Source organism: Gekko japonicus, unplaced genomic scaffold, assembly GCF_001447785.1.
Source record: "Gekko japonicus isolate JY-2015 unplaced genomic scaffold, Gekko_japonicus_V1.1 scaffold566, whole genome shotgun sequence".
Lineage (NCBI taxonomy): Eukaryota > Metazoa > Chordata > Lepidosauria > Squamata > Gekkonidae > Gekko > Gekko japonicus.
Genome location: NW_015165251.1, coordinates 485,835 through 497,140, shown reverse-complemented (window position 1 = coordinate 497,140; position 11,306 = coordinate 485,835). Strand labels below are relative to the sequence as shown.

The 11,306-nt window shown below is 44.8% G+C and overlaps 1 protein-coding gene across 3 annotated transcripts in view; it reads right to left on the bottom strand.

The window, feature by feature from the left end:
• Positions 1 to 1,305: 1,305 nt before the first annotated feature.
• LOC107109495 overlaps positions 1,306 to 11,306 on the bottom strand; it is a 73,760-nt gene continuing 63,759 nt past the window's right edge. For 2 of the 3 annotated variants that reach the window (XM_015410140.1, XM_015410142.1), the window contains one exon: positions 1,306 to 3,891. In XM_015410140.1, coding sequence (XP_015265626.1) covers positions 3,763 to 3,891 — 129 coding nt within the window. In that variant the 3' untranslated portion in view covers positions 1,306 to 3,762. The remainder of the gene's footprint in view (positions 3,892 to 11,306) is intronic. The other variant, XM_015410141.1, reaches the window with a different exon arrangement.

Genomic DNA, 11,306 nt, shown 5'->3' with positions numbered 1-11,306 from the left:
GCTTCTCAAACTTCAGGGGATTGTCTAGACCAGGGGTGTCAAACATAAGGTCCGAGGGCTAGAAGCGGCCCGTCCAAGGGTCTTACCTGGCCCGCAAGCAGCTGATATGTATGGAAATGTAACGTACTCCCCCTTTTATGGTATCCCTTGGAAAAAACCTAGTCTTGCATATGATCAAATACATTTATTGAGGCTTTTGTATGTTCCCCAGTAAATCAATTGCTTTTACTGCTGGAAATTGTTTTTGTTTGTATTTTGAGTAAAAATAATATTGTTAATTCTGTTTGCCTGTGTCCTGTATAGAGTTTTAAATCTCCAGTACCTGGTGTTACATCTAGACATTATCTGATCCCAAAAGCAAGCCTCTCCTCTTTCTCAGTAGAATAGTGGCGAGTGACATGTGGACCTGCTCTTTAGCGAGATTCAGTGTATTACCTTCGGCCTTATTATCTGGCCGCTTTTAGGGTGTGCCCTTTTCTGACAGATGTTGTCCATGCACAAACGACAATATCAAAACAATTTCCCATGTCTTGTTGCAGTGCCCCTTCTACCATGCACTACGACTGAAATGTCTAAATTTTATTTTTGCTCAATTAGAAGAATATCCTGATTGCGTAAAGATTCTTATTCTTCTTGATAATTCAAACCTTGAGATAACAGAAACTGTTGCTAAATTTCTTCGTGGTGCCATTTCTATTCGCCCTTTATTTAATTGATGGGTATACTTACTTGGTAATTCCTTGTTTCTGTATTTTGCAAGTGTTATTCTATGCTGTGGTTGTTGTTGTTGTTGGTTTTTTTGTATATGGGTTTGCAAGGGTTACATGCCAATAAAGGTAACTGGACTGTAGGGGTTGCATTGCAAGCTGGGCATGTGGCAGATGGCGTGGGTGAATCAGCTCAGGCTCTTCTAAGATCCTTCTCTACAGGCTGTCTGTGCTTCAGTACTGAATAATGTATATATCTTGCTTCACATAAGTTTTGGAGCCAGATGTTCATCATTCTTTGTGTGAAAAGTTCAACTATCACTGTTCAGTACAGCTAAGCAGGACTACAGACACACCCACCTACACAGGCAGGCAAAAAAAAATGCAATCTTTCTACCATAGCCCAGTGGAGCAAGCGTCACATGTCAGCCCCATTTCCCTGATTCTAGTCAACTGGTTTGGATTTCCTTGTTACTTGATGTGAAATGTTTTCTGGCGCACAGCCCAAACAATCCCAGTTAAGAGTAAAATGTTTTCCCTTTCCTTGTTGGCTTAACAGAATGAAGACAGCACCAACAGTAACTGAATATAGCAGCAGTTAAAACGTAACTTTATTGTTTTGATTGGAGGGGGGGAACAAAGACGCAAATATTACAAAAGTACTAAAAAAAGGCAACATTGACAGAGGTCATCTCCCCTCCATTCCTTCATCTCGGAGCATCATATGGGACAGCATCCCCCTAGGCCAATCAGAAATTGTCAGCCTGCTCTGCAAAAGCAGCAACGCATTCAGCGGTATCTGTGGAACAAGTGGATATCATTGGGCATGAAAAGTACCACCCCAAACGTTTCCTGACCACGTCACACACTGGCTGTTTATCGGCCAAGCCTAGTCTGCAGAAATAGCCAAACAGGTTATATTTACCCTTGTCATTATGGGGAGGCCAAGTCCACAGGGACGGCAACTGCCACTGGGCACAACTGACCACAGAGCCTGCAAAGGTGATCTTTAGAATTAAAACTAGACAGAAAATAAACACCCTCTCCCCATTCACTGGAGGAACAAAAAGGGGAGGGGGACAAGCAACACACTTTGAAAGAGCAAAGTAAGCAAAGAAAAATCAGCCTGTTTTTTACCCCATTAATGCTGGTGAAAAGAAGGTTGCTCACATCCCTGTATTGCCCTTACAAACAGACTGGGGCAGTTAAGCCCAGAAATACAGGAGTCCTTTATCCTACCACTCCCCTGCTATCACCACCTATGCAGACATCACCTTACATGAAGATCTCAAGGCAGGAGGGTCAAGTTGCTTCCACAGCTTAGAAGGCTTCTGGCCTTAAGAATCCAATGGCTTGCATCCTGTACCATGTTTCTGCTCCTCTTTGTCTGCCATAGAGGCAGTCCTCTGCTGAAGACTACATTCCTCTGCCACTAGGCGCATTTAGGCTCCTTGAAAAACATGGAAGTGCCTATGGCCAGAGAACAGACACTTCACATGAGAGAACAAGCGGTAACAGAGTACAGGGTCCCAGCTGACGAGAACAAGCGAGACGGGCTTTTTGCCAGAGGGCCCAGGTTCTATGTTCACAGACTAAGATCCACGTTCCTAATTACAGCAAACAAGAGTTCTGCCATACTATGACTGGTTCATACTTGTACAAATCTTGGTGTATTTTTAAAAATAAAAAAATAGAGATTGCACAGCAGTCATGTTCACAGGATTGTACACGATGCTATTAGTATGCAGATAAGACTCTTTGGAATTAATGTCCTCAACTACACCTGGACAAAGAATAATGCAGCATGTGTGTTAGAACAGAGGTTCAGAACCTGAGTTCCGAAGACCCCCAATATACAGTGTAAGTGTTATGGGATAGTAATGTGGAATGTGCGCCCTTTAACAGCATGCTTAACCAGCCTGCCTTATGTCAACAGGCCAAGATAAATGGCATAGAAAAAGAAACTGCAACCACATAGAGTTCTATGTCTGCCTTCCATTAAGATGTGCATACTAAAACATGCCCATCTTCCTTTCTCTGTTTCACTCATACCAGCAAGAGTTCAAGGTTAGGAACAGTTGCCAGCTTTTGTCCCAAGTTCTAATGGTACCGTATTCCAAGACTTTCCTCCACTTAAAACTATGATGAAACCAAAGTCTCTTTTCACTCACACACAGGTCCCTGTCATGCTATCCCACGTCACTGCAGTGTACATGTGAACAGGGTGACCACCTGGGAGAGGCCGTTGTTTCATTCTATTCTAAAGCCATACGGGCTACCACCACAGAGAAGTGATTTTAACGTGGCTGTGCCCTTCTTTCTTTCCCCCTTACCACCCATCTAACATCTGCCCCATGCAACGTATCATGAATTTCCATGCTGCTGTAATTCCAGACAGCACAGGCAGCATATCACATAGACACCCCCCCTCCCCAAATGGAAAAAAAAATCAGCTGGGGTATAGTGTGCCAGTGCATAACTGTACCATGTCTGAAGCGGCACAATCACGGTGTACCTCCCACGCCAGCCTTTTAATGGGGACACACAAAGCAGAACAAACTCAGCTTCCATGGATCGCTAAGACCAGATCCATCTTGACCTTGATAGTCAAGAGACAGCCAATAACTCTTCCTACTTCTCAGAGAGGAGCTAGTCAACTGGGGAAATCACTGTGCAGAGAGAACAGCTGTACCAGGTTCGGGAAGGGAGATCATAAAAGCCTGCTTACTCTTCACTTTCTATTACATGGGTGGCTGTTCACTCATTAGTGCAACATGCCACTTTCCTTTTAGAAGAGACTGGCTTCCTGTGTGTCTAGTAACATCTCCAGAATGGCACTATGGCTTATGAGCCCAACTTGCCCAACACACATACATTCCATTTCTGCCGATCCTCAGAACTGACAGCGGCACAAAAAACAGACATGAGAGAAAAGTCACCCATCTCATAGTACCAGGGATCTTGGGTGTTCATTGCAAACAAATGCCCTCTCACATCTAGTCCCTGGTGGGCAGTTGGTTGGTATAATGATTCCTGAGAGCTTCAAGTATCTCCTTCAGTAGGCACACGATGGTTCTTCAGCTGGAGCGATGGGGCTCAAAGGCTTCAAAGTGCTCAGAGACCGGAAGGCAAAGATTGATGGGTCGTACATGAAGTGAGGCGGTGGTCGGCTCCCATTGATATGCTGCTTGGGCAGAAGAGAAAGGAAACTGTCAGTGCTCATGAGATAACCCACATAATATGCACAGAGACCATTGTTATGGCACAGTCTTGGGATATTTTCCCTTTCCAAACTGCCCCCCCCCCCACTTCTGAAGGACCCTGTAATTCCTGCGTGTTCCGCCTCTTGGTTCTATTCTGGTAACTGCTCATCTGTCACACAGCTCATTCTTTTCAATGGCCCTGCTCTACTCTAAGCTGGAATTTCCCCCATTTTCTTCACTAAGCACGTGCAGATAAGTTTGCTGCATCTCTAGCCACAAGTGTGTGTGTGTGTGGGGGGGGAACCTGGGTGACATTATGATGTTCAGTATGCATACACTTCTGCACTCATCCCAGACAGCAAAGTTAAAAGCTACAGTCTATCAGAGCTGGAATGATAGGTTCTAGCACTTCCCCTCCACCATAAGCTGTCAGATACCCATCTCTCTTCTTGAGAATATCACATGAAAGCTTGTGCTGTTGTGCATACACAAAAACATTAAAATGCGAGGGGGGAAATGATTCAACGACTGTTTCACGCAATGCTTCTCTGATAACAGAGGCACTCCTACAGGGCAGCAGATCGGCTACCCCACACCAGATCGCCCCCCCACAAGAGATCCTACAGCATTAAGGTGTTTCAGGACCGTCTGTCTGCTTCTATCTCCGGCCCTTTCTGCACTCTCCTTTTAATCCATATACACCGTGGTGTCCTCCAAGTAATTCTGCACTAAAATAGAATATTAAATCATAATAAACTATTCATCCAAAAAAATCAAATTCAAACTTTTAAATCCAGGGTTGGGTCCCCCCCCCCAATTCTGCACTAAAACTGAGTCCTACCTTCTTTTTATTCTAGTTACCCCCCCCTTTCTGCATTACATTACCTCCCTTCAGTGGTCAGCCCAGTTTCAGCCTGCTGTTGCTGCTGTTTTAGCCTGCTGGACTTAAAATTGCCTCAACTCGAACACTGAGAAAATCTGGAGTGGCTGGCAAATGCAGAAGGGACCTCCATTTCCTCCAGACTCTAAGCCGGGGGTGTCAAACTCATTTGTTACAAGGGCTGGATCTGACATAAATGGAACTTTGTGGGGCCAGGCCAGGCATGCCATAAAATGTAATGCCAACTAGCAGAGATATAAACTTTATAAGAGATACAAACACAACTAAAGATGTTAATTTTTTTATACTTAAAATACAAATATGATTAAAACTCTTGCGATATTTTGCGTATTTAACAGTCTTTGATAACTGATACCTCCCAAACCTCCCTCACCCATTAAGAGATGCCTGCCTAAAATGGAAAGATAGGGGAATAGTGGTATTTGGCAATGCAATTTTAAAAATAAAATATCAAGAAAAAGCACAAGGATCACAGCAGAAACTAAACTATAAACTTAAATTATAAAATGCTCTGAATATAGGAACACAAAATGGCTGGGCATTGCAAGCTTCTCTCCCCCCCCCCCCCGGGAAACTCAAAAGTAGGTGAGGCTGGGCCTACAACTCCCAGAAGCCCCTGAAAGGTTTTGGAGCCAAAATTGACCAATAAGAAAAGAGGAGGGCTTGGAAAAAAAGATCTGGAGCAGCAGGAAGAGCTGTTCTTTTCCCCAGAGGACAGAGCCAGAAGGGGCTGAGGCTGCTGTAGGGAAGAGACCCTCATCCTGAGGGAAGGGTGAGCAGTCTAGTGCCACTTGGAATAGTGGGCTAGGGACAGTATATATTTAGACGTGTTAGGGCATTTGATTTCTTTTTTATTCACCCACTTACTGTTATTATTCTGCACCTTGTTTTCTGACCTCCTATACAATAAATTATTTTTATTGTTCACTCTGCCTGGTCCTCACGCCTATTATTTGGCCAAAAGGGAGGTTTAGAGGCCTGGGAAGGTGCTCTGGGCCTTCTCAGAGGAGCCTGGCACCAGAGTGGTGGCAGCGTCAGGTGACACTCCACCTGAGCCATGACACCAGGTTAGAGTACTTACTCAGGCACCCATTCTCATGTCTATTCAGCAGAGACAAGCTGGCTCAAAGCATCAACCCTGTATTTGCAAGAAGACAACTCCAGCAAGCAGCTTCTAGTATACAAACACTGGAAAGTGAAACTACTTGAGCTCCACTCCATTGAAATACATGGCAGCACAGCACAGACAACGTTGCAAAAAAAAATGTGAAATGGATTTCCCATTAAAGTCTCTGGGCCCATACAGACTATTCTGGGACTGGAAAGACAGCCATCAGAGTGAAATGATAGTCCCTGGGTGTAGCAGAAGTGTTCGGAGATTGGAATGAGGGCCACTAGAGTGGAATTCCATTCCCAAAATACTGCTGCTACTCCCAGGAGTTGTCATTCTACTCTGTGCCCTGTCATCCCAGGGCACTGTTTCTATTGCTAGAAAGAGTCCCAGAGTACCCTGTCTGGGTGCAAACCAGTGTTCCCTCTAAGCTGAGTTAGTGTGAGCTAGCTCACAGTTTTTAAGCCTCTGGCTCACACGTTTTTTCCTTAGCTCAGGAAGGAGGGCTCCAGAGCAAAGTAATCTATGCAGTAGCCAAATCGCTCACTCACAAGTTTAATGCAAGTAGCTCACAAAGTGGAATTTTTGCTCACAGGACTCCACAGCTTAGAGGGAGCATTGGTGCAGACACCTTAATGGAAAAATCCATTCCATATTTTCTTTGTAACTTTGCAAGCCCAGAAGAGCTTCCTGCCCAAGCAGGCAAAGACAAGACCAGACTGAGCTGGGAACTTTGGCAGCCTCAGGCTTTAAAGGGTGAGGACAGGAGTGGGAGCAGGGAAAAGAGAAGAGCTGTGAGCCTGATTAAAGCCATGGGCAGGCCACTTCCAGCCCATGGGCCTTAAGTTTGACACCCCAGCTCTAAGCTATCTTCTCCCTTCCTTCACTTGCTTCAACAGAGGCATTTCCTGACATTTAAGGGCCACTGAGGAGATGTTTACAGTCACTGACAGAGACTGTCATTCCTTTTACCATGGGTTCTGGTTTCCCCCAAGCATGCCAATTCAGGCCAAGCCCATGGATAGGTCTAGTCACTAATCTGAAAAACCAAACTAGTCCCAAGCATGCCAATTCAGGCCAAGCCCATAGGATAGGTCTAGTCACTAATCTGAAGCATGCAAAACCAAACTAGCGCTTAAGGCCAGCTCTCCCACTTCGCTGAGCATAACTGATCCCCCATCTGTCTTCAAAAGCAAGACCCAATCGAAACTACAATATACTAAGAAGACAATGTTATGCACTACATGTTCCCAGGCATCCTCACGATACCCCTGCTTCCTCTTTTCCTGCTTCCTCCAGCTTTCCTGAATGCCCGAGTTTATTCAGCTAGCTTGGATGGATGGCCCTCTTGCAAAAATTAGGAATTTTCACCACATTTAGCATATCTTTATCCTGAAGTGACCTCTGATGCTTCATGGTCATGTCTGTTACAAGGTATTCACCATATCCTGATGTTTAGTCTTTGGTCCTAATGGATTTTTACTTAGAATCAACAGTTAAGGCCTGAACAGAAAATTTCTCTGCTTAACTTGCCAATAGGGCCAACTCTTTGTCGTAGGAGAGGGTCTATTAGATTGTCCAGCTCATCTCCTCAGTAATGCAACCTGTTGCCTAGTATAGGAAATGAGAGCTTTTACTTCAGGGGAAGCTGAGAGGCAGCCTTTTAAGAAAGTAAACCACCAGCTTTTTCCCCCTTTTCTTTTCTAGCTTATCTAGGTCTGAGCACACACTCTGCAGGCAGAAAGCCCTCAGTTAACCCTTTCTCAGCTCTACTGAAACTCTTCCAAGGCAGTGTGTCTTACATAGTGCTTTTATTACTGCAGTTGAACCCACCTGTGGAACAGTGATTTCTTTTCCCTTGCTTCTGAACAGTATTGAGATGTGTTAATAGTGCCTGTGACTTCTGGCTCGCTTCCCCCCCCCTCACCCCCAAATCCCACAGTCCCTTCAGTGGAAACTAGCCTTGGTTTGCTTGTTGTAACGGGAAACAATGCCAGTCTCTGGGGTTCCTAGCAGAAGAAGTAAACCGTCTCTCTGGGCTCTCCCATCCTGTTCTCTCTAGTTAATACCTTGAGGTTGTTTGAGATGACTCCTTTTGTAGCATAGTCTTAATAGTATGCTGTGTCTTCCACACCTACCAATGAAATGGAAAGCAATGCCCAGGCTTTCCTTTCCTTTTTCCTTGTCTTGGTTCTTAGTCTTTTTGCTGTAATTATTTTAAGAATCTGTGTTTCCAATACAGAAAAGTACTCTTGGCACTCTTTTTCTTAAATGGCACACCAATACGGTATCTCTAAGGCAAAGTCTGCCTACAAATTAAAGCTTCCTTCTAATTATCACCTCTGGTGCAATGGTAATTGCTTTAGCCTATATGACACCCTTCTACAAATCCCTGCTCTGGTTTTCATCTCCTTCCACTACAAAGTCCTTGCCCTTCTATATTGTAATAATCATCATCATCATCATCATCTTGCCCATCCTAGTCCTTCTGCATTTATATCCTTGGTTCCTCAAACTCTAACATTCTCACTCAGTTTTATTCCACCTATTCTCCCTTGCTGTTGCCTGTGCCTGGACCAATGGCATGGTTCTTGACCATTTCTGTGAAATCTCTCCTCATTCACTTTTGCTTATAAACCCTGTTGCTCTTCTCAGTTGTATAGTTACAAGCCATCCCATTGAAAATGAGGAATCCTTGGGAACTGTGCCATCAGAAATGAGGGCTTTCCATTCTATGCTCAGGAATGCACAGATGTGATGAAAATAGGTTGGAACTTTCACCAACTCTCAAGTCCTACTGGGGTTGTCCACAGGGTTGCCAGGTCCCTCCTGATAACTGGCGGGGAATGAGGGGGACTTACCGGGAGCGGAAAGGAGACCCAGCCAATGCTGCAGCAACATGTCTACATCATTTCTGATGGGACCTGGAAGTGACATCATCAAATAGTGATGTTGGGGTGATCCTTTGGTATTTGGGCAAAAACTCTATGGTAAATTTGGTTTCTACCATAGATTGGCTCAAATACCAGAGTGTTGCCCCAACATTGTCGATGTGATGTTGTCACTTCCGGGCCACACTGGAAGTGACATAGACATGTTGCTGCAACATCGATTGGGCCTTGCTTTTTTCTGAGTAAGTCGCCTCACCAGTGAGCTGATTGGCAGTGGGGCAGTGATGCCTGGTGGCAGGGGACCCCCGTCTCCATGGGAGATTTGGCAACCCTAGAGAACCCTAGTTCTCTAGCTTAGAGAATTCCTGGAGAGTGGTAGATGAGGCATGGGCAGGGATTTCCATTTCCTCTAGACCGCATGGTATCTCACAGAGCCTCCCCCTCCAAAGCTGCCATTTTCCCCACAGGAATGCATCTCTGTAGTCTGGTGATCAGTTGTAATTCCAGGAGAACTCCAGGTCTGACCTGGAGGTTGGTAACCCTATCTGCCTCCCTTCCACTCACCTAACAGGAATATGACCAGCATTCCAGAAGTGCTTTTTTTCTCTTAGCTTCCCTTAGTGAAGATTTTCTCAGTGCTATCATTCTGTGTTGAAGCATCAAAGCAACACTACTCCTTGAAAGACCATAAGAAACAGCTTCCTGTGGCCTCATTTCTTACCTTACCAGCCTTTTCTTGTAGAGCCTCTGGTGACCTATCCTCTGCAGAATACTGTTTTAAACCTAAAATTTTTTGAAACTGTGATAAGTCTCCACTTATTTTTGACCACAATATACCTGATAGTCCTCATAATGAAGGCACTGGTGAAATATGAAGGAGGAAGAGGAGGAATTGGATTTATACCCCGCCCTTCACAACCCAAAGGAGTCTCAGAGCGGCTTACAAACTCCTTTCCCTTCCCCTCCCCACAACAGACACCCTGTGAGGTAGGTGGGGCTGAGAGAACTCTGACAGAAACTGCTCTTTTTCAAGAACAGCTGTGCCAGAACTATGGCTTGCCCAAGGTCATCCAGCAGGTGCAAGTGGAGGAGTGGGGAATCAAACCCGGTTCTCCCAGATTAGAGTCTGCGCACTTAACCACTACACCAAACTGGCTCTCACCAGCTCTCACCACAAGCCAGCTGCTTATGAATTCTGCATCTTTTAGCCTTCCCATTCTTTTCTCTCTTCAGCATGAGTCACATTCTGTCACCTTAGGTTTCCTACTGTGAAGCCTTGTTTATTCCATCCATGAGACTTGATGAGCAAGCCCCACCTTATTCTACCTTTAAATGCAAGACTTTGCATAGTTACACTGAGTTCTTCTCTCTTTCCTTCCCATATCTGACTATTATATTACCCAGCTGCTTGTTTTGCCACACTTGTTTGGTTGGCATTTCAAAATGGAGGGCAGTTCCAGACCCCTTGTCCACTTTTTCTCTTACACACTGGCAGGCAGTCTTTCTCACAGAAGAGGGACAAATGTGTCTGATTAATTCTACCCCTTTAGCTCTGAATAGAGGTTGCTATGTTACCCTCCTGCTCTAGGGCCTGCCAGAGCACACAACATCCATAATGCCACAGCAGGCAGCTGGTGAATTGATGCTCTTAAAATATGCCATTCGTGCTATTAGGCAGTGTGTAGGGCTAACAGAGCATGATTTGTCAGGGCAGAGTGATGGCTAGAGTCAAATCCTAGAAACGGCACTGGCCTTTTTAATTGTAAAATGCCACCTTGGTTTGCGAATGGCGGTGGTAGGGCACCAGGGCTAAGAACACACTTAATATTAGAATCCTGTACTGTAATACCTTGTACTGTACAGAAGTAAATTAAAAACCTGCAAAAAGATTCTGATTGATTCTGGCAAAGTATCTTTCTTTAATGACAATGTTCTTCTCTTTAAAGAACAGGAACACATTTAAGGTTACCTCATAACTAATCGATCCTTACCTTAGCATTTTGAGAGATGTCAGGCAATTAGGATGACCTCATACAAAATGGCTATCTCTGTTCCCTCCAAACTTACTTCATCCAGCAACTAGTAATAGGTCTTGATGCTAACAAAGCAACAAGACACCTGGAAGTGAAAATTCTTACAAGACTGCTTGGATTCACATGGAGGAGACTACTGTGTTCCTGTGAGTTTTCAGAACTTGTGTCGAAATTTCTAGAGACCCAAATGATTTGCAGTTGAACACAAGCAGAGACTGAGAGTCACATCAATAGCTGAAAACGACTAGCCTAAGGCACTGAATTCACTCAGGGGCTCAGGAGCCACTTGTGACTCTGATATGTCTCCTGTGGCTCTTCTGAGCACTAATCCCCAATGTGGCACTAGCCCCATAGTTCAAAAAAGTGGACAAGGCCCTTGCCTGGTGGGGATTGTCGTTCCCACACTGAAACGACTGCTTACAGAAGAAATGGTCAGCTGAGAGCCTCCCTGAGCAGCAGC